Raw genomic sequence first — 22,468 nt, 5'->3', positions numbered from 1 at the left:
GACTATGAGAACCCAACCAACAAAGAGAAAAAACAGGAAAAGAAACTGAATAAAACAAACAAATAAAAAAAACTACAAAAGATCTACAACACCAGCTCCATACCTTGAACAAATTACCTATAATAAACTTTATGCATTGCGTCTTCTATAATAATTTTCTTCATATCTTCCGTGAAGGAACTACGAGTAATCTGCACAAAGACACCAGCTGGACGAGTGTCGGATTGCAGGGTGGCCGATCTATTTGCCATCCTGTAAGATAGAAAACTGGCACGAAGACATTTTGTAGACTCTCAAACATGATGGCAGTATCAAAAAGGCTTTCTAGAAGGATTTGCTAAGTAGTTCACATCAGTTATGGAGTTGGTGCGAAGAGAAACTTTGGGGTATGTATGCACATTAGAAAGTTCAAGACTATCCTCCACCCCTTGTAACTCATGAAGTGTAATAGATTTAGGCACAGAAGAACCAGTAATTGCATCTAGTGGAATACCATTTTTATCTCTTATAATAACACCATAACGAGCATCATCCTCTCTATAAGACCCATTCCGACCTACAATAGTAGCATGACTTCTCCAATTCACGGAGATATTGATATTACCATTACAGTCGAATATGGAGATTGTGCCAGCTGCCATTTTAAGTCCCACTTCCTCCAGAATTCTGTGAAACACAACCTCTTTCGTAATATATTTATGAGAAAAGGTCCTCCTACCCCCCCCCCCCCCCCCCCCCCCCCCACCCAACCCCAACCCCAACCCCAACCCCAATATTATAGACAAATGAGTTAAAAGAAGTAGGAATTACCTATAGGTACTCGTTTAGTGATACTAGTTAGTGGCAGGTCCACCCACAAAAGCCCAGTAACATGAGGTCCAAAGTTTTAAAGAAAATTGGACCTAAAATTTTATTCCCAGGTCCTATACATGTGCGAGATACATGAGACATATTTTTAAATTCCCAAAACACCCTCATGCATATAAAAACAGGGTAACTAAATTTCATTTCATTTTTTCTCTTTTCATTTCAATCTCTCAGATCCAAATAGGAGAGCAGCTAGAAGAATGAAAAAATTCTTGGGTTTTAATCGTCGAATGCGAGATTATTTATTTCAATCTTGTTTCATTAGCCGAGATTTAGTTAGTTTTGATGTTGTCTCATATTTTTTTGAAACTATTTGGATTTGATTTTCAGTCTAATGGCGAAATCGATTGAGATAAGATACTGTATATGAAGTTGTTGATTCCTACAGATCAAGAAAATCAGCTAAGAATTAGTCAATGTATTTGGTTTTTATTTGATTCCTATGTTGATTTTTCAATTCATCTTAGTCTGTTGTTGGAGATCTCATATTTAGTTCGGATCTAGATAGATAATCATGTTTTATATACATTTCGTTAGTAGATCTGATATTTTACTTTCATTTTGTTGGGTTTTTAGTTTGTTTTTGTGTATTAACCATCAGTACATATATGATGTACTGATGGTTTTTGATGAAAATAGTTCAGATCTAGACGTAAATAATAAATTTGTTGTTGTTTGAGATTATTTGATCCAGCAATAAATATATGATATTTTGTTCCAGGTATGTTTTCTAATCATCTTCTTTGATTATTTTGTTTGTTTTCTTCTTTTGATTTGTTTTTCGATTGTATTATGAAGATCAAATCGATTTTCATGACTCTTTTATGTTTTTAGCTTTGTTACAGTTTGATTTTGTGTATGAATTGACAGTACGTATACGGCGGACTGATATAAAATTCTTTTGATTATGTTTTAATCAGATTTTTGCCACTGTTTTTGGGTTCGATCCATGAGTATGTAAGTGTAATACTGAAATATGTGCTTTGATTCAGTTATATTCATCGTTTCATCAATTCTTCTTTACATGAAGTTGATTTTTAGTTCATGATTATGCAGTACGTATATGGCGTACTGATAGAAACTTTTTTTGATTATGTTTTATTCAGAGTTTTGGGTTCCATCCATGAGTACGTATGTGTAATACTGAACTATGTTCTTTGATTTTTAGTTATAAATCAGAGGTACATATATGGAATACTAAAAAGAACTGCTTTAATTCTGTTATGTTCGTAGATTCATCAGTCTTTTCTTATCTTGGAGTTGATTTAGATAATGAATCAACAATTCATATATGGATTACCTAAAGGTAACATGATTTTTTGTTTTGTTTTTACAGGTTCGTTGTTGTTCGTCGTAGTGGATTGTAATTCGATTGATAATTTTTTCAGGTTAGTTTCATGTAAAATGAGCAATATTATTTTGATGTGTTTAATGTTTTGTATGTACGAGAGCAGTATTACTTTGATGTGTTCAACGTTTCGTGTATATATGTACGGTTCGTAATTGCTTGTTAATACATTAGATTATCTAGAATTGTAATTAGCTGAATCAGTGCATATTGCATGTACTACTCATTTTTATTCGTTGTTCATCATGGTTGTGTCAATATTGTTACGTTTTGGTCGCATTTACAGGTTCAAGATGTCTATATCTAATCCAAACACTAGGAACTTTTTTGAGTATACCATTTATTAACTGCAAATTAACTAGTTTTATTTTCAGTATATCATTTATGTACTGCAAATTCATAGTGTCTAACACACAGATTCATATATGTAAGCATAAGAATGGTTTTTTAATGAGTATGGAAGTTATGTACTAAAAATTCGGAGCATTTTTTTCGGTTTCAATTTGTGTAGCTTTTTAGTTTCTGAGAGTATATCATATATGTACTCTTATATTTTGCAGGTTTTTTATCCACTAGCATATGCTTAGTTCCTGGAGAAGATGTTGCATTAGTTCCTGGAGAAGATGTTGCTGCTTGGTCCTATTCAAATAAGGATTAACTCATGATGTTGATTTCTTATTCAAGAACTTTCATCAGTTTTTGAATTATGTAATAGGGAATCTATCTCCTAAAACATTGTTGCGCTGATGATTTGAACAGTAAAAGATAAAAAAAAACTATCGATGTATCATATTGGTTAAAATAAAACAGGGTTTTTTCAGTACATCATATATGTACTACTAATTCATACCATTTTATGCTACTTTTTCAGCAAACACATATGTAGACTTCTTCTCAAACTTCACAAATCAGAACTTCTAGGTCTTCTACTATGTTTTTTTTATTATATATGTAGATAAATTAGGTTTCTTTATGGGAGAGAGAAGAATATCGAATTATATTAGATATTAAAGGTGTGCATGCACACGTTTGGCAACAAGGAGTTTCTGGTCATTTCCATGTTTTGGTTAAATATGGACCTGTAGATAACTAATTAATCCGGTTGGACCCTACTATAAATAACCTTATGGGCTTAGGACCAAACAAGAAATTTTCCTTAAAAGAAAGCATGCATATAGTACCAATATAATTGTCTACCTTTATATGACCCACACACCATCAGATCTGAGCATCCAATCACTTATATTGACACTTCTAAGGCCCGTGAGATGCAAAAGTTTATCCCAAGTAAAGGAAAAAAAAGCTTCACTTGAAAAGCAGATGAAAATCATCCTCTAACATACAATTGTGGAGCACACACACAGAATCTACACTCATACCCCAACACAACAATATAAATCTCGCTTTTAAGCCTCTACAGAGAGAAACCCATGCAATAAATCAATGCCTAGGAATGCAGCGGGAGAACCAAGCTAGCGACTGTCATTGTTTATACAAAATACGCTTCCTTAGAGCATTATAAGTTTCCTTAATAGTGTACTCACCAGAACTTCCAGCGGTCCAAACAATTATGTCTTCCAAAAAAAAGATATGTACCCTAACGCTAGTGATGTCCAAAATGGTGGCGTCAAGAACATTTGATATGTTATGAGATATATCTCACTGTCCATCTTCCAAACAGTTGTTAACCATTGCATCGATATGATGGAAAAAATCATAAGACATGTGAGATTGAAAAAGATATATGAGAGTACCTTAAGGAAGCCACTTACCTTTCCAAAGCTTGGTGGTTCTACCATTACCTATTATATGGAGAAAAAAATGAAAAACCACATATACCTATGTGATCTGGAATTCTTCTCCAGTACCAAGAGGCGTCGACAGGAATCTTGAGAAGTCGGAAATCTTTATGTCTTTATAAGGTTGTTTCGAACCCATTTTACCCATATACTGTCCTTGTTGCTCACGATGTCCCAGATATGCCTGAGATTTGAGGCAGTATTTATTGTCAGGATACATCTGATCCCCAAGCCCCCTTCTCTTTGAGGAAGACAAACTGAATCTCATCTAATAGAGGGTTGCTTGTAGTTGAGGTCAATCCATATCCAACCTCCTAAACTTGAAGTTAAGAATGTTGCAGTAAAAGCTCTATATATTAATAGTCGTGGGACTTCACAAAATCATTAATATATGAAGTTTATTAATACATAGAGGTATACTAAAAAAAATATTATTATTTTTTTGCTAATTCAAAGTATGTAAAATGATATGGATGTCTTCATTAATCATCCAAATGAACAAGAAGCCGTATATGCTTTAACCGAAGAACAAATCATCGATGGAATTAGACAAGAAGCATCTGGAGATAATCCTGATGATGATGTTACGGAGATACCAAAAGTTTCATGCCAAGAAGCTCTAAATATGCTCGACAAGTTGGAAATGTTTTGGCTTCAACAAGAAGGTACCCATAATAATGAGGTCTTGCGCATCCGCAAATCAAAAGATGTGATAACTTTTCTCAAACAACTATAGATAAGTATTTTATTTCATCTTAAATTTTGATGCCACAAGATCTATAAGTTTCCAATAATGACGGTTATATTAATATATAGAGGTAAATTCCTTATGGTGGGACTGGAAAAATCTATTAATACTAAAATATGGAGATCATTACTATTTGTAACTGGTCTAAGTTGGGACTATGGTTTTTTATTAATATATAGAGTTTTTTAATATCTGGAGTATCAATATATGGAGTTTTTACTGTAATAATCTTTTTAGAAATGACAAAACAATAAATCCCAAAAATAAGCATGCTACTCGGAATAGCCTTAAGGAGAAGACATCTCCAAGCAAATGTGAGAGCTCTGCTGGTTTTCAGGATTTAATTCTAGCGAGAACATGATCAATGAAGGAGGTACAATCTAGCGAGAACATGATCAAATGAAGGAGGTACATTATGTGTGAGAGAATCTCGTTGAGAGCAATGAGAGGCCGAGATATTTAACAGGATGACAATTGTTAAAGTCTACGGGCATCCAACTCAAAACCAATTAGCAATGAGTGGAGCAGCTCTTCTATATTATATTTTAAGTTAGTTAAGCGGATTCCATCGATGTGGGACTATTATCCTTTCACAACAACCCACTTCAAAGCCCATCACATCAAAACGCTACTCTTGTTATTGTTGACCACAAGACCGGTTCGAGCTGAAAAAGGCAAAGTTCTAATCACAACAGGAGTACGACTTAATTTTTTATGTTTCTTTTTGAAGCCCAAGGAGTATTAGTTAATAAACGTTGTATAATAGAAGTAAATGAATGGTCGAGTCATAAGGTCTCACCACCTACGGTATAAGGTTTGGGGAGAACCCAACCCACAAAAAGAAATTGGTTTTGGTTCATCACGAGTGCTATTTAAATGTTCAAACAACTAGACGAGTTATGACATATTATGCATGCGATTCCGACCTTAAACTAGTTCAAACATTCAACCAGGACACTATGTTTGAAACATTAATCGGTTGGTATGCGGATTAACAAAAATGAAGAAACTAGCATGTTTGTTTTTAATAAGCAAGAAACTATTCCACATTTTGAATCTGACTACGACGACAACTTTAGTTGCGTCAATTTTCATTTTCAACGAAATGGACTTGTTTTTAATACGAAAAGCAAGAACTTCTTACAATCCTAATTTGGTATAATATTTTTGATCGGACCAAAATGTGCCTTGTGAATTGAGACACCAAACATGACTAGAAAGGAAATAAAGATCATAAAAAACATGAGAAAAAGGCGAACCCGCGATATATCTTAATCGCGTGGGGACCAAACACGTAAGCGCTTACAGCCTTAAGATTTCAATCAGTTGTTTTTCTGGTGCTTCTAGGAAATGAGTTATGAGTCCACTAGAAGCTAACTTCCATCCACTGCTATAAATATCACGAATGTTCTGTTTAACTGTAGAACCAAGACTTGTGGCAAACTATAAAATACCATCTCTACATTTCTGTCTGTACTCATCAAAGCAACCCATAACCTGTCTACTGCAGCAGGGTGGGTACTGATAGAGAGAAAGATGAAGTTTGAGAAAGAGTTGAGGTCACAAATGGTGCCAGAATGGCAAGGAGCTTATACGGATTACACATCTCTCAAAATCATACTTGAAGATGTTAAACGATTTAAATTCAAGACCCCCCAACACCATTCCCATGCTCATCAACATCATCATAATCATGGTGGTGGCGGTATTTCTACTCTATATAGAAGCTTTAGTGGTCTAGTGGTTGCGCGTAGCGTTCCTACTATCACCACCTCTAAAAGTATCAACGGTACTAGTACCAGTTCTAGTAATGGCCATCATCATCCTAATCACCATAATCATCATGGTGTATTTCATCATGAGGAGGACCCGGTCATATTGGTTCAATCAATGCGTGGTCATGACATAGAACATGGATCAGTACCTATGAATCAAGATAATGTTCATCATCATGAAATATATGAGACCAAGTTCCTAATGTCAAGTGAAGAAGGAGGAGCATATGAAGTGGAATTCTTCAAGAGACTTGATGAGGAGTTCAACAAAGTTAACAAATTTTACAAAGATAAAGTTGATCAAGTTATGAATGAAGCTGCTGTTTTGACTAAACAAATGGATGCGTTGGTTGCTTTTAGAGTTAGAGTTGAGCATCCTGATCAAGGAAAGTTTGAACAACTCTGTAGAGATATTGCTAAATCTGCTTCTGCATTTTCTGTCACTTCACCAACCTCCAGCAGTACCGAGACTTCCGGTAAGTAGTTCTTCGTTTCTAGCGCTACCCTTATTATTGTATATTTTATTTCGCATCTCATAACTAGCTCCAAGGACTAGTGACGGAGCTTTGCCGTACAGGCCACAATCAAGTGATTGATTGGTCAAAACGTTTCAGTATCCGTAATTGCTAACTGTATTCTTACAAGATTTATTTTCTTGAAGTCATAGTTACCAACACTCAAAAAAGGGCAGCTTTATGAGTTCTCAGAAAACAAGAAACAACAATCTGAGAGGCTAAAAATAAAGTTATACTTATTATGTTGGGAGAGTGAGAGGGCATTGTATAGTCAGTAGTGTATTACTGTATAGTCTTAATTAATTTGTCAAATAATAGGTCAGGGAAAGCACGAATACTAATTTTAATCAAGGGGGTAAACATCCACAAAATTCTTCATTTTCTTTCCATGATTGCATCCAAGCTGCCCTGAGCGTACAACACAAAACTTTTACCCAGTTATCAGGATAAGCACACCAAGTCCAAGACATTATGATACTCAAAAGAAATGGAAGGCCTATCTAACTCCACGGAGGCAGAGGATGTGTTCTGGTCCATGCAGCCAGTGGTTGGGTATTTGTGTTTTATTGTCACAGCAACTGGTCCTTATCATCCCTGGCCAGCTCGCATCTATATCCGTCGAAAGTATTGTTCTTTTCCTTCCTATAATTAAAGATAACGTGATAAAAATATGAGTTCTCCAGTGTTAGCATGCAGCCAAGAAGGACTAGACATCGGTCATTGCGTAATACAGGACTTCATTAATTTTTATTAGATCGTATACATAGGCAAGTTTCTTAACTCTAAATTTAACTCCCAAGAACTTTAGCATGAAAGGTATTACTGTGTAGTTTGAAATACATTACATTAGCTAAACTCCGACCGGAACTATTTTCAATGTTGTAACAGGAATTGCCCTATACTTTTGGCCTAGACTATATTTAATCTCCCTGTCGTAACAAATTAATGTGCAGCAAGGGGGCACATGGAAGCGATTGAAGAAAGTAATGAATCAAGTACCCGTGGAAGTAATTCAGGGGAAGAATCAAGTACCCGCGGAAGCTATGCAGGGGAACATGATATGAGCAACAAGGGAAGCTACTTAAATGATGATCTTAAAGAAGAAGATGAAGAAGAAAACGAAGAGAAACCATTGAAGATCATAATACCAGCACATTTGGAGATCCTCAATAATGTTAAGATCAATAAAGCATCCGGAACTCCTCGTTCAACTATCAAAGGCATTCTCAAAAAGAATGGCAAGAATGGAGAACTGAGTTTCAATAGAAAGAATTTAAAGAGAGCTGAAGAACAACTAAAGTCTGCATTTGTTCATTTCTATCACAAACTTCAACTTCTTAAAAGTTTTAGTTATCTGAATCTCTTAGCATTTTCCAAGACCATGAAGAAATATGACAAGGTATACTAATAGTTTTCAAATTTTCTTAATTGTTAAAGCAAATAAGAGTCCTTCTTCTATGATGAAATTGAAACATTTGTAATCGATCAAGTCATTACAATGCAGATAACTTCAAGACATGCATCAAAGATATACTTGCACATGGTGGATAACTCTTACATCGGCAGCTCTGACGATGTAAACTTTCTCTTCTGCAGTAAGAAATAAAACTCTCAAAATCGTAAATGAAATGTATTAAACTCGAGGTTTGTTTCTGAAATTAAATTACAGGTAACTAGGCTCATGGATAGAGTGGAGGCCTCATTCATCAAACACTTTACCAAGTCCAATCGTAGTGAAGGCATGAACATCCTGAGATCGAAAAAAAAGAAAGAAAAACATGTTACAACATTTTCCTCTGGTAAACGCGATTCACAACAACAATGTAGCTAGTTGCTATCAAATGGGAATTCCTTGGTTACATCTTCTTCTTCTTTTTTGGGCTAAAATTTTCTCTACTGCAGGTTTTTTTTCTGGCTGCGTAATATCTCTTATAGTATGCCTTATTTTGGTCATAAATATTAGACAAGTTGTTAAAAAGGACGGCTTCAGTCAGTACATGGAGACCATGTTTATTCTGTATAGGTAACTTACTGCGAACTGCCAAAGTAATCATATCTAACTAGCTTAAAGAAATAAAGTTTTGAATTTAACAACTCATATACTGTTTGAATCTCCGTGCAGTTTATTCGGATTTCTAGTCCTACATATGCTCCTGTATGCAGCGACCATATACTTTTGGAAACGTTATCGAATCAACTATCCTTTTATATTTGGTTTCAAACAAGGGACGGAGTTAGGATACAGAGAAGTCTTTTTATTGAGTACAGTTCTTGCAACAGTTGCACTTGCATGTGTACTTGCTAATCTAAACATGGAAATGGATAGAACGACCAAGAAGTACAAAGCGATAACAGAACTACTTCCTCTTGGTCTAGTTTCTGTAAGGGATTATATTACAACCCATTGCATTTATGTTAGGATGCCGTTTTCTTAGCTAGCTAATATTAATTTCTTATCTTATGTGCAGGCTATAGTTCTCATAACAGTTTGTCCATTTAACATTGTATACCGATCAAGTCGAATTTTCCTACTGCGAACTGCACTTCGCGCTGTCAGCGCTCCACTTTACAAGGTAATTATATATAAAAAAAATTAGTAAAACTTAAACATAATAGATAGGGATTTTATTTACGAGTATGTCGCTCAGTAAAAAGAAATGGTGCCTACCTTATTATCTTTTTATTTCTTTTCCGCTGAGTAGGTCACTCTATCGGATTTTATGTTGGCGGATCAGATGAGTAGTCAGGTTCGTTTCTCGTGTAGTTCATCTGTCTTATTTTGAGAGCGAGTGCGAATATTTATGTCATTATTGGTTTGAAACAAACCAGTTAACCAGGATTATCCTTTGTGTTTTTAATAAATCCTACCAGGGCCAAGCTCTTAGAAGTGTTGCATTCTACATTTGTTACTACTCTTCCGGAGACTACAGAATGAGGAAGACCACTTGCAAGTCAGACATAGTTTACAACTCTTTCTATATTGCTTTAGCTGCATTCCCATTTTGGTTACGCGCATTGCAGGTTTGTTAACTTTTCACATCAAGTTATGGTGCTAAACTAATATTTGTATCATGTAAAAAATCCAATTTAAGTACTAGACTATGTGAGCCTCCCTAAGAAAGCCTTGTATCAAGGGTTTGGGGGTTTTCCAGGGGTCTAATGATCAATCCAAAAAGAAAAGATCATGATAAAAAAAATCCAATAATGGTAGTGTCTTTTTTTTTGTCTTTCTGGTAGTGCTTTCGGCGATACTTTGAAGAAAAAGATGGAATGCAAGGGATTAACGGGTTCAAATACTTGAGTATTGTTCTGGCTGTCAGCATGACAACTGCTTACAGTAAGCACAACACAACAGCACTGTGGGTAATGGCTTGGATCAGCGCAATCATTTCAGCTGCTGTTGCTATATATTGGGATCTCGTTTTTGACTGGGGACTCCTGCGAAGGAACTCGAAGAACCCTTGGTTGAGAGACAAGCTTGTTATATCACACAAAAGTGTTTACTTTGGAGTAATGGTAATTAAAATGTCTATGGAGATAAAAATTTGATTCTTAAGACATAGATCCTTTATATTTTGGATGTTCATATTTATCAAGTGAAAAGGTGTCATTTTTTGTTTCATTTCTATGGTAGGTATTGGACGTGTTGCTGAGGTTTGCTTGGCTACAAACCGTATTGAACATTCAAGTTTCTTTCTTGCATAAAGAAGCTATGGTTGATGTTATTGCATGCTTAGAAATTTTCCGTCGTGGTGTATGGAATTTCTTCAGGTATATATGTCTTCAGCGTTTTTAAATATCAGCAGCTAACTGTGGTGATTTTAACTTTATTTTTCGCTTATTGCACGGTCCGGACTCGGTTATTGCCAACTGAGCTTAATTGTTATATTAACTTCTAAACTTGTTGTCACTAATGCTGATATGGTTTTGGTTGACTATTTTTAGAATCGAGAATGAACACCTCAATAACGTTGGCAAGTTTCGTGCATTTACAACCGTACCTCTTCCTTTCAACTATGACGAAGATAAAGATGAGTAAGCCAATTATTGTAAGCTTCATGGATGCCAATTCCAAAGATGATTCAGGAAGATCTTAGAGAAGAAGATCAAGAATGATGGTTGGGTGAAATCCAAGAGCTTTAAAAAGAAGTCGAGAGTTAGAAAATAATGAGACCCCTTAGTGAAAAAATACACAAGTTTCCTCAGAATGCTATGCAAACTTTCAAGTGTTATTGTGGCAATAAAATAAAGAGAACAGTGACAGTAAATAATCAAACAAGAAGATAACAAAGTTTGAGTAAATATTGGATCTCCGAGCAGTAATACAGTTTCACCGGCGCGTGGTTTTGGTATACTATTTACTTCCTAGACGTGGTACTTCTCAATGCCACAGATTAAATATGTAATATGTAGCAATTACTGACGTATAGTTTTTGCACGCGTGTATAATTTCAGATTTTCAGTGGGATAATTAAATAAGAAAATAAAAAATATTCCCTTCTATAATTTGACGTGTTTAAGGGAAATCAGGAGAAGACAAAGAATAGAATAAAAGGGAAGAGGGATCTTACCTTCTTTTTTTTGTAATAAAAAGAGTAACGGGAAGCTCAGAAGAGAGCAACCTACTCCAGAAGAACAACATTGGGATCAGCTGGGCTATGACTAGCACCAAAAGAATCCCTAAATAGAGTATTCAAGTTATTACAGTAATCCTGAATGAGTAAATTTGGACTGAGCTGTAAAGCTTGCCAGAATAAGTGCAAATTGGGACCTTTCCAGTTAAGGTTCTGAAATATAGCAGAAGTAGTGGTAATTATAGCTAGTTTAGTAGCATTGTTGTGATGCTGAGAATCTGGTTTTGTGAGTCTTCCCAAGACAAATTCGATGACTTCAAAATTCCTATCTTCATTCCTAGAGTTACCTTGAAAAAGTTGTTGCACTACAAGGTTGTAGTCTTTCTGAATGGTTTGTAGAATGACATCCTCGTCTGCTTCAAAGTTGATGTTGGTCTTTTTCATCTCCTTTTCCCAGGTTAATGCTAGTTGAGCTCCTGTGCTTGCTCTGCTTGTTTTGCTGTGTCCAGTTGTTGGGTCTTTAAAGTTCCTTGCTCCCATGCATTTCCCTGAAAAAGAGAGAGCCACAAGAGCATAGTTAGTATACTGTGATCCATCAATATTAGCCATATTCTTATTAACATCCATAATGTGTATACTAATAGTGATCCCAAACTTTTCTCTTGAGTTTCTGTCCAGTCTGTTGTGGCTTATGTTAGAATCAGTGCTCCCATCTTGATAGTGGATGTTGTTTAATATATGTCCTGGATTGTGTAGAACCCTGTCATAAGAGCAAAGATGTTGAGTGATTTTCAGAGTTGTTTCCTCTGCATTATGATCTATATTTGTAAAGATCTTGTCGCATCTAGCTTTCCAGATGAACCAGCAAATGGTAGCATAAGAAGAGTTCCAGTTAGAAGAGGTATTGTTGGGTGAAAACCAACTGTTGAACCAATCATGAAAGGATCTATGAGCCGTAAAAAACTGGTGATTATCCCCAAATAGTTTCCTCCAAACATCAGAAGCAGCTGGACATGCTAATAGAACATGAGTAATGTCTTCATTAGCACTCTTGCAGAAATTGCAGATTGGATCAATATAATTTAGGATACCAGCTGACTTTGGCATTAGTTGGGAGAATTCCATGAGCACACTTCCATATGAATAGTTGAATAGCTGGGGTGGTATCCAGCTTCCAAATTTCTCTCCAAGGAGCTGGCTGGGTGTCACCAGCATATTTATCATCAATTTGTCTATCATAAAGGGATTTGAAGGTGAATTTTCTAGTATGGGTTAAGCTCCATTGAAGGATGTCAGCAGAATTTGGGTGGTGAGTGGTCTGGAGAATATGGTTTTGGATGTCTTGAGTGAACCAGAGAGATAGAACAGATTGATCCCACTCCCCATTGGTATTGAAAAGTTGATTGACAGTTTTCAGGTTTGGAGGACAATGAGGTGGTTTTTGAAGTATGTCAGGTAGGTTATATATCCATCGATCTTCCCAAATGTGAATGTTGGTGCCATCACCTATTCTCCAGATATAGTACTTTTGAATGCAAGAGATTCCTTTCAAAATGCCTTTCCAAATCCAGGAATCAATGTTCTTTGGCTTGGTTTCCATTATAATAACTTCTTGGTTTGGAAAGAGAGAGGCCTTCATAGTACTGGTCCATAATGAATTTGGTTCTTCTATCAATCTCCAAGCAATTTTGAGATCATGGCCAGGTTGAAGTACTCCATGTTTTTGAACCCCAGACCCCCTAACTCTTTTGGTTTATTAACTGCATCCCAAGCAATATAGAATAAACCTTTGGGTTTGTCTTGGTCTTTATTCCAGAAGAAATTTCTTTGTATAACATTTATCTCTTTGCAGGTGCCCTTAGGAATCTTAAAACAATTCATTTGGTAAATACTTGAGGTTGAGGTGACTGTTTGGATCATAATAACTTTACTAGTTGTAGATAGTATAGATTTCCAGACAGCAAGTCTGAGCTTAAGTTTTCCACACCAGGTTTGAAGGCTTGAATCTTGCTTCTGTTACTGAAGAGTGGAGAACCCAGATATTTTTCAGAAGTGTTAATTCTTTGAACCTTCATAGTATCACTTATTCTGTCTGTAATGCTTGGGGAAGTGTTTTTGCTGAAGAATATTCCAGATTTGGAGAAGTTTATCAGCTTCCCTGAAGAATGCCCAAAGTCTTGAAAAATCTTGATTAAGTTGTTACATTCTTCCATATTAGCTTTGCAGAAGATCATACAGTCATCAGCAAAGAGAAGGTGGTTGATAGGGGGTGCCTCACTGCAGACTTTTGTTCCATGTATGAGACCTTTAGATTAAACATCTGTCAGATATCTGGATAAATCTTCCATGCAGAAAAGGAATAAGTATGGAGATAGATGATCTCCTTGTCTGAGACCTCTAGTAGGTTTGAAATTTTTTTCAGGAGAGCCATTCACCAGAACAACCATAGTGGTGGTGGAAATACTAGATTACACCATTGAGAGATGAATCCCATTTGTTTCATAACTTGAATAAGGAATTCCCAATTTACCCTATCTAAGGCCTTGGCCATATCAATCTTGATACCCATTGTGCCATTATCTCCCTTTTTTCCTTTCCTAGTATTCATATGGTGTATAAGTTCATGGGCAATAGTTATGTTGTCAGAAATTTGTCTGCCATGAATGAAAGCTGATTGAAAGGGGTATATAAGGTTTGGTAGAAGGGTTTTTAGTCTTTGAGCCAGAAGTTTTGAGATGGTTTCGTAGTTTGTGTTACATAAGGATATTGGTCTGAAATGAGCAGGGGTAGTAAGACTTTCTGTTTTGGGGATAAGGGAGATGAAAGTAGAGTTCATTTCTTTGAGAATATATCCAGAGGTAAAAAAAATTTGTACCATTGTAGTGATGTCTTCACCCACTACATCCCAGTTGGCTTGGAATAAGTTTGGTGGAAAGCAATTAGGCCCTGGAGCCTTGTCCCCTGCCATACTGAACAAGATACTTTTGATTTCCACAGCATCAGGTATCTTAAGGAGATTGTCATTTCAGTGGTAGTTATGGTGGTGGGTATGAAACTTATGAGGGAATGATTGATGTTTATTGTATCAGCAGTGGCCATGGTAGCAAAGTGATTGGTGAAGCAGCTTGCAACTTCCTCCTTATTATACAGCCAAGAGCCATCATCTTGTTGTATAGAAACAATTTTATTTCTTATGTATCTTTTCTTAGAGATAAATGAAAGAATATGGTGTTTTGTCTCCATGTTTGATAAGATGATCCCTGATTTTAGTCTTCCAAAAACATTCCTGAATGTTCCGCCAGTGTTCAACTTGCTTTTTAGCTTCTCTGATGTCCTTTCCTCTATTGATGTTGAATTGATTTTTGGTAATCCAGTCTATATGTTATAAGCTGTCTTCTAGATTAGTCTTGATATTTCCATAGGTCTCCTTGTTCCATTTCTTTAATTTAACTTTGATATCTCTTAGTTTTCTTGCAATTTTTATGGAAAGAGATCCTTTGTGATGGGATTTACAACATTCAACAATGATGTCTTTGCAATCCTGGTGATCAAGACAGGGTCCAATGAATTTGAATGGAATGTGGCCTTGCTTCCAATAAGGGTTGGTATTGAGGAGGATTGGGTTATGATCAGAACCAATGGCAGGAAAATTAGAGATAGTGGTGTTTGGGTGTATTTCAAGCCAGGTTTCATTAGCCAGACCTCTATCTAGTCTTTGCTCAGTGAGATGAATACCAGTTCTTCTATTGGTCCAAGTAAAGGGACATTCTCTGTAGCCCAAATCGGTAAGGTTTGCTTCTTCAATTTTCTCCAGAAAGATAGTAGCTTCAGAAGTATCAATAGGATGTTGACTGAATTTTTCATGATCATGAAGAACAAAATTTGAATCACCCATAACCAGCCAAGGAAGAGTTTTAGTTCTATCATTATTTTCTATCATTTTCCATGAGTGTATTTTATCAGGAGTGGTGTAAGGGCTACCATAGTAGCCTGTAAAAAGCCAAGGTGTTCCTACACTGAGATATATTATGGCACTAATGTGGTAATTGGATAAGTATTCTATTGTAACCTTAATATTAGTTTTCCAAGCTAACACTAGGCCTCCAACAGTATTGTTTTTTCCTTTAGGTTCAACAAACCAAAAATTAGTGACCCCTATTTTTCCAAGAATGGTTTTCAAATTCCTAGATTGTTGCTTGGTTTCAGATAAGAAGAATATATCAGGATTATGTTTATTCAGCATGTTATTTAGGTGTCTACTAGTATTTGGCTGTCCTAGATCTTGGCAGTTCCAAGACATAACAAAATAAAATTGCCATAAATAGGAAACATTAGGATAAGTGAAGATGATTATGATATAACCTGTAAAAATAACAGTTTGGAGAGTGGTGTTGTTATACTGCTTACTGAAGCTAAGGCTGACAATTATCCTTATAACTAAGGTTTTATTGATATAGCTAATATCATCACTTTGAAAAGGATAACAAAGAGTAGAATAGATTACCTGATGACTTAGGAAAGGATTAGCTCCCACAGGGACACCAGTAGTCAAGTCAGTCAGATGATCTTCTTCCATTTGCATCACATGGTTATTGATCCTCTTGGATGGTTGGTTTTGATCCCATAGCTGGGGAGGATTATCAATGGCAGTTGAGGAAATAAATAGCTTTATTTTTGGGTCAATTAGCTTAGGATGTAGGTCAGTATCCACAACTTTGAGTTTAAATTCTATTTTTCTTCTTTCCCATAGCAACTTCTTCTGATTGTTGAAATCTTCATTGATTTGGTGTTGGATATCAGCTAGAGAAGGTGTTGTATCAAAGATATTATGTGCTGAATTCTTTGGGAATGGGCTCTGCACTATTGGGAAGATGTTGTCAGGGTTGATACTATTTTCCACTCCAGTCTCAGTATTAGCATTGTGTTTCCTAGCAGTAGCCTTGATGTTGTAGCTCTTATTTTTCAGCATTTTGTCCTTGTGTTTGTTGCGATCCATGATTTTCTTGTATTTCTTTTGAAAGGCTATGACCTCAGGGTTGATGGTTAGTATTTCTCCATCAATGGGTTGATGCAGACCAGCTTTGAAGATAATGTAATCCTCAGTACCATCGAGCTCCTCAGAGCTATTCTTTAGAAGTATTTATCTTTGTGCTAGCCTCATTTTGATGGAAAATTCCCCAGTAGCATCTCTGTCAGTGTAGTGCCTTATCTTTATATTGTTTTGAGGGCTACTGGTGTTAGAACTTTTTGGTGTATTGGGAGTTGAGGGGTAAGAGTTATTGAGATTGGATGGATGGGCTTTTTGGGTAGCAGTTTGAGTCTGTTCTGCCTTCTCTTCACATAGTGGACCATAGTGATCTAGGATTCTACACACCTTGCAGAAGGCAATGCCATGTAAGGCATAAGCCATTTCAAGCCAGTGAGACAGAGTTGGGGTTTCATAAGCATCAATGCCATATTTAAGAGCTCTAGTGACATCAATAGTTAAGAGAACTTCAAGGTTTTTTCATATTCATCTCTCCCATAAGCTTTCTTGGCGTCTTGATAGATTCCTGCTGGTCTTATAATGTTACTTATATCATGAATAACATGTCTTGGAACTCTTTTAACAAGTGCCCAAATCTGCACTCTGTAGAAATTTGCTTCATCAATAAAATCTGGACCAGATGGTGGAACTTCAGTTAGGACTATTAGTTTGTCAAATATTCCTCTAGTTCCACCTTTTCTAAAAACCTTGTAGTCTTCTGTACTGCCTAATCTGATGGAGTAATAGTTTCTTCTCTTCTTCCAAAGATTGACTTCTGCATATCTTCTAAGTTCCCAGTTAGAGTTTATGAACCTTGAGATGGTTCTGGTTTCATGAGAAATTTTGCTGCAATATCTACCTATAAGTACTTGGTCTGGTTACTTTAATTTGAATTTGGGTGTGTAGGTAAGTTGGTTGGCAGGGTTCCAGTTTGTTGTTTAGTTGTAATTGATGTTGATATAGCTTAATAGTCCAGGTTTTAACTGAAGGGAAGTACAAGTGCCATGTGCTAGATATCTGTTTCCAGATTCCGTGTTTCTGAGCTTTGCTAACTGAGGTGGAGCTTTGGACTACTGGTGAACCTCGAGAGGCCGACCTGTCAAGAGAGCAAAGTCTAGGATAGTACATTCTATAAAGACAAAGGGGGTTAGATGGCCAAATTGAACTGTTTAAGGTAATGTATTTAGAGGTGTAGATAAAAGCCTGTCCAAAACCCTCCTTAGTTTTATAGTATCTATCATGCATGTGAAAGGTAGTAAGAAAAAGAGATTCGGTTGAGAGATATTTTAAAAACTTACTGGCCGATTTTTTATTATGCACTGATAGCAAACCTTGGGATGGAAATCTGATAAAATTGGTTTGACCAGAAACTTTGCAATGTGGTTCTTGTTTGTTCTCCCTCAGAGTGTGATGCCATTCAACTGTGGGGATTGGCCGAGTCAGATGAAACTTGATCTGAGTCCCACTCATGTGATTGGTATAGACGGCGGAGAGAGCAGTTAATAACACCATATTCGCACTCATGTGAGATTCACGTATGAAAGAATAAACAGTTATTGGCGCTGAATAGATTGAACTTCCAAGTGTAATGTTGTTTATTCTCCTCGTTCCATCTGTCAAAAAAAATTGAGTAGGATTGGTGAGCCTAGAGAAGAAATGATTGCTTAGCATAGGCTGTGAGTAATGATGTCTAAGTTGCTGGAGAAATGAAACGACAATAGAGAGAATTTGAGTATTGGAGACGAAATGTGTTGCTCTTTGGGAACCGTCGCCACTTTATGGTGGGATGACCAACCACCAACCGATGGGATCCATTATAAGACCCTCTACTGGAGATGAGAAATGTTTCAGTTTCTTCTTCTGTTTCGTTGAAATTATTGAGAAAATTTCTTTTACACCAATCACTATGGTTGATGCTAATGCAAACATAGATCGAAAGGGTAAGCAGAAGTTGATTGAGGTTGAGGAGGAGCCTCGTATCCACTGGTATCCGCAGGAGCATTGTGTGACTCGATTGCCTCATGGGATAGCTTTTCCACAAGGTTGTGAATCTCCTGGTAATGAGAGGGATTTCTCTTGGTATTTGGATGATCTTCAACATAATTATGAAGTGAAGATTGAGGAGTGTCTGCATAAAGAGGGTCCACCAGGTATTATTCATGAATTGCTGATGGATTCTCCAGTAGAGTGCCTTCGACAACATTTCAATCATCCAAAGCTTGCACCTATAAATCAGGATATAAGCAATCTATTTGTTGGATTGAATGCCCAATTTGGTTTTTGGAGCAGCAATGAACATGCAACTGGTGAGGCAGAGCGTAGGACTTCTAGAGAAGATAATGATGGTGAAGGTTGTTATGTTACTGGCATTCCAAAAACTGCAGATCATCCACAGATGGGTTCTAGCGATCACTGGGTATTGTATGCATTTCATATCAAATATGGTCCCTTTGAGGTTCATGAGGGCGTAACTGTTGTGGCTGATAGATTCTTGGTTTCTGGTGTGAGTCGAATTGGGTACTAATCCATCACTCTTGATGCACAGGAGAGAATGATGGTCCGTCAGATGGTTGTCCAACCTTGGCGATATGATGAGCCCATGCGATTTCCTGTGATGGATTCTTTGTGTCCAGCCACTGGAAGGATCGGTCGTGCAATTTTTGCAGGTTTTGAGAAACCAAATACTAGGTCTTCCACCATTCCAACAGCTGAGCCAACCACTTTTCCTACTGCCGATCTTGGAGAAGAACCTGAAATTAAGGATTCTGCACACCCAATGGAGATGTCGACTGGAACTCCCATTGCAGAAGATGTCAATGGTGTTGGACCTGATGGAGAGAAACAAAGTACAGTATCTGAGAGGCGTGCTGTTGTGATTAGAACTCCGATGACTCGTAGACGAACCCGAAGTGTGAGCCAATGGACTCGGAGCAGGACTCGCCGCTTCCACCAGTAAGAGAAAATCGGTTCTTGTAGGATTCCTTCTATTCAACGGTATGTACTGGTTTTTAGGCTTGGTTTTATGGTGATGTTTGTTTATGTTGTGGATGCTACTCTCTTTGGGTTTCGAACTACTCTGGTCTGTGGTTATTTCTTTGGATGAACAATTTCGGTTTCTGGTTTGGTATTTAGCTTTATGGGATTGTTTATTGAACTCCAATTTACTGCTATCATAGTTGATATCTTCCTGATGGTTATGTGTGGTGATAATGTGGTTACATTCATATAATTTCTGATGATGATTATCCTTCGGGTGAATAGGATAGATAGAGATAACATGATTTAACTTGAATTCAGGAACAAACCTAGATTGGAAAACTGGGATTGAACCTACAATATCAACCTTATAGTGAATTTAAGTTGAGTCTAATTTATCGTTGAATTGAAAATGTAAAGAGGATTTTCCTGTATCAAATCTGTAGATGATAGTAGAGCAGGTAGAACTTGAATTATTTAAACCGAGAAAGGAGTTACTCTTATAGATGTTGATGGGATTGGTAGATTGATTATATAAACTATGCCTGATAAAATCAGTATGGGTTGTAAGGGTTGAGTGATGAGTGATATTTGTGATTCTTGTGACGCCTGAGAGAATTGTGATTTCTGAGATATTAAAGGAGTCTGTGATTTATGGATTGCCTGTGATTTCGATGGTTTTTAGGTGATTCATGATGAAGTAGAGAGAAGAAATAGGTAGCTAAGAGGTAATTCCGGCATAAAATCCAATTAGAATCCGGTGGAATTAGACCGTTAGGGGGATAGAGGACAGAAATAACGGCTCGAAATTGCCGGAAAGAAGAAGGAGAGAGGAGAACTCAGGAGAGGATGAGAGAGAGAGTCGTACATCTCATGTTCTTTGAAAGAGAGATCTTACTGATAGAGACATAGTATTACATAGCATAGTGAGGCTTTATATACAACCATAGGGAAAATCTTAACTATCTAGATGGGTCGCACATCCATGGGACGTATGCCCTGTAATACCCCCCCATGTGCAGTCCAATGGAACTTCGTATGTAATGCTTCGCATATAGTGTTTCATATGTAGATCTTCAAGTGCAGTTCTCTCCTTGATGACTATTGCCGAAATCAATTGCCTCATTAAAGTTTTAACAAGGAAAAAACCCAGTGGGACAAAACCTTGGTACAACTATTCACATGTACTTCACATGTTGTCTCGTACTTTACATGTAGTTTATCACATGCAATACTATCTTCAAAGACCGACGAGCCTAAGTTAGTTTCTCCATTAAAACTTCGTTAGGAAAACCCAGAGGGATAAAACCTGAATTAAAGAAAAAGAATACAATATTAATTAAGTAAACCTAGAACATATTTGGACTCGAATATGTTGCCTCATTAAAACCTTGACAAAGAAAAAGAGTACATAACAGATGCAAGTAAAGATGATCCGTTGCAGATGATTACTTTGCTCCGTTGAAGTTGATTAGTTGCTTCACAACTACTAAGGCATAAAATCCTTATGGGAAATACGGTAGCTTTAGTTGGGAAATTACTTCCCGATGTTTGTTGTTGTCTCATTAAAAACCTTGCCGAGTAATAAAACCCAGTGGGAAAAAGTAACCTCGATGCAGGAAAAGAGTACAACACAACTTCAATTTCGAAGTAAAATATGTCGACATCATATTCTTGGATCCTCCCCATGATGTCGGAATCTCCCCCTGATTACTCTCATAGTTGTTCCAGACAGTTCCTTTAGTCATGTACTTTCGAAACTGAATATCGGTAATGACATAGAAAATGGTCTACCATATCTCCCCATAATTACTTTTGTTGGAGAAGAGATTATTTTTCCTTCATAATCAACAACCTCTGGATTGCAGTTCCTTTAGCATTCCTTTTTTATGTCTTTGCAGGTATAAAACAAACTCATATCAATGGTTACTTTTAAGTATATGATTACGTTCATTATACCATTCCAATGACGTTGTGTTAGCGCTGAGTTATATCTAGCTAACAAGTTCACTGAGGATGTAACATTTTTGGTCAAGTACATTATGTCTATTGCACTTATATATGGTAATTTCATCTCCTAACACCACTTCTTCATCTTCCTTTAGACGACATGGTCATTTACTTACATTTGTACCTCAACTAATCATGGGAGTGCTAGCAGGATGCATGTCCTTGTTAAATTTCCTGACAACTTTGGACATATGCAAACTGGTGGAATAATATACTACAAGCTCAATTTTCGATCGACCTTTCCTAGGTTTCTCATCTCAAATTTGGATTTAGAGTAGCTTTGTAGGATCTATATATTATTATATTAAGAGCTCCCATCATGTCTATGCCATCGACATAGATAACTAAAATTCCAAATCAGGAACTTTCTTGTGAATACGCAAGGAAAAATACCTTACTTGTCATCCCTTCCAAATCAAATAGCCACTTAGACGGTTATACCACATTCATATGATTGTTTCAATCCGGAAGTGAACGTCCAGTCTGATTGTGATTTGGGTAACAAAAGGCTATCAAGCTCTTTTGTAAATATCTTCTATCTCTTGATTCTTTTAGAGATACATAACAACCACATACATATGTTGCATTTCTAGGCCTGTTGAAATTCCCAAGCTAACTAAGTAGCGGAACGCTATAACATTCACTACAAGAGGACAATTCCAGCGCTTTGTGAGAAACCTCGCGCCACAAAGAGAGTCTTGATATTTTGAGACTTCATTCTTTTCACTGTGCTTTGTAACAAATAATCATGTATGTCCCATAGGCTTTACAATTGTTTGGTTAGCACTACCACACTAAATACTTGTATATTTGTCAAAGAACCAAGTTCT

At 36.6% G+C, this 22,468-nt stretch overlaps 1 protein-coding gene across 2 annotated transcripts; it reads left to right on the top strand.

Annotated features, from left to right (window-relative positions):
* Positions 1-6,205: 6,205 nt before the first annotated feature.
* On the top strand, positions 6,206-11,558 carry LOC113301362 (phosphate transporter PHO1 homolog 5-like). Of its 2 annotated transcripts, none has more exons than XM_026550130.1 (12): positions 6,206-7,013; positions 8,006-8,451; positions 8,557-8,628; positions 8,722-8,851; positions 8,955-9,075; positions 9,175-9,433; positions 9,521-9,625; positions 9,755-9,799; positions 9,924-10,073; positions 10,290-10,568; positions 10,687-10,823; positions 10,998-11,558. In XM_026550130.1, exons 1-12 carry the CDS (start codon positions 6,299-6,301, stop codon positions 11,089-11,091), a joined length of 2,553 nt encoding a protein of 850 aa, XP_026405915.1. In that variant the 5' UTR covers positions 6,206-6,298; the 3' UTR covers positions 11,092-11,558. The 2 variants fall into 2 exon arrangements, with proteins under 2 accessions (XP_026405915.1, XP_026405916.1); XM_026550131.1 differs by having other exon boundaries at positions 6,876-7,819.
* The last annotated feature ends 10,910 nt before the right edge of the window (positions 11,559-22,468 follow it).

Source organism: Papaver somniferum, chromosome 8 (genome assembly GCF_003573695.1).
Source record: "Papaver somniferum cultivar HN1 chromosome 8, ASM357369v1, whole genome shotgun sequence".
Lineage (NCBI taxonomy): Eukaryota > Viridiplantae > Streptophyta > Magnoliopsida > Ranunculales > Papaveraceae > Papaver > Papaver somniferum.
Note: the sequence above shows the minus strand (reverse complement) of the source record. Positions and strands in the feature narration are given on the sequence as shown.

Bases quoted from the DNA above. Each gene is read 5' to 3' on its own strand.
- LOC113301362 (XM_026550130.1), top strand. From the start codon at position 6,299: ATGAAGTTTGAGAAAGAGTTGAGGTCACAAATGGTGCCAGAATGGCAA. The intron at 8,629-8,721 runs GTAAACTTTCTC...ATTAAATTACAG, and splicing joins ACATCGGCAGCTCTGACGAT to GTAACTAGGCTCATGGATAG. The intron at 10,569-10,686 runs GTAATTAAAATG...TTTCTATGGTAG, and splicing joins GTGTTTACTTTGGAGTAATG to GTATTGGACGTGTTGCTGAG.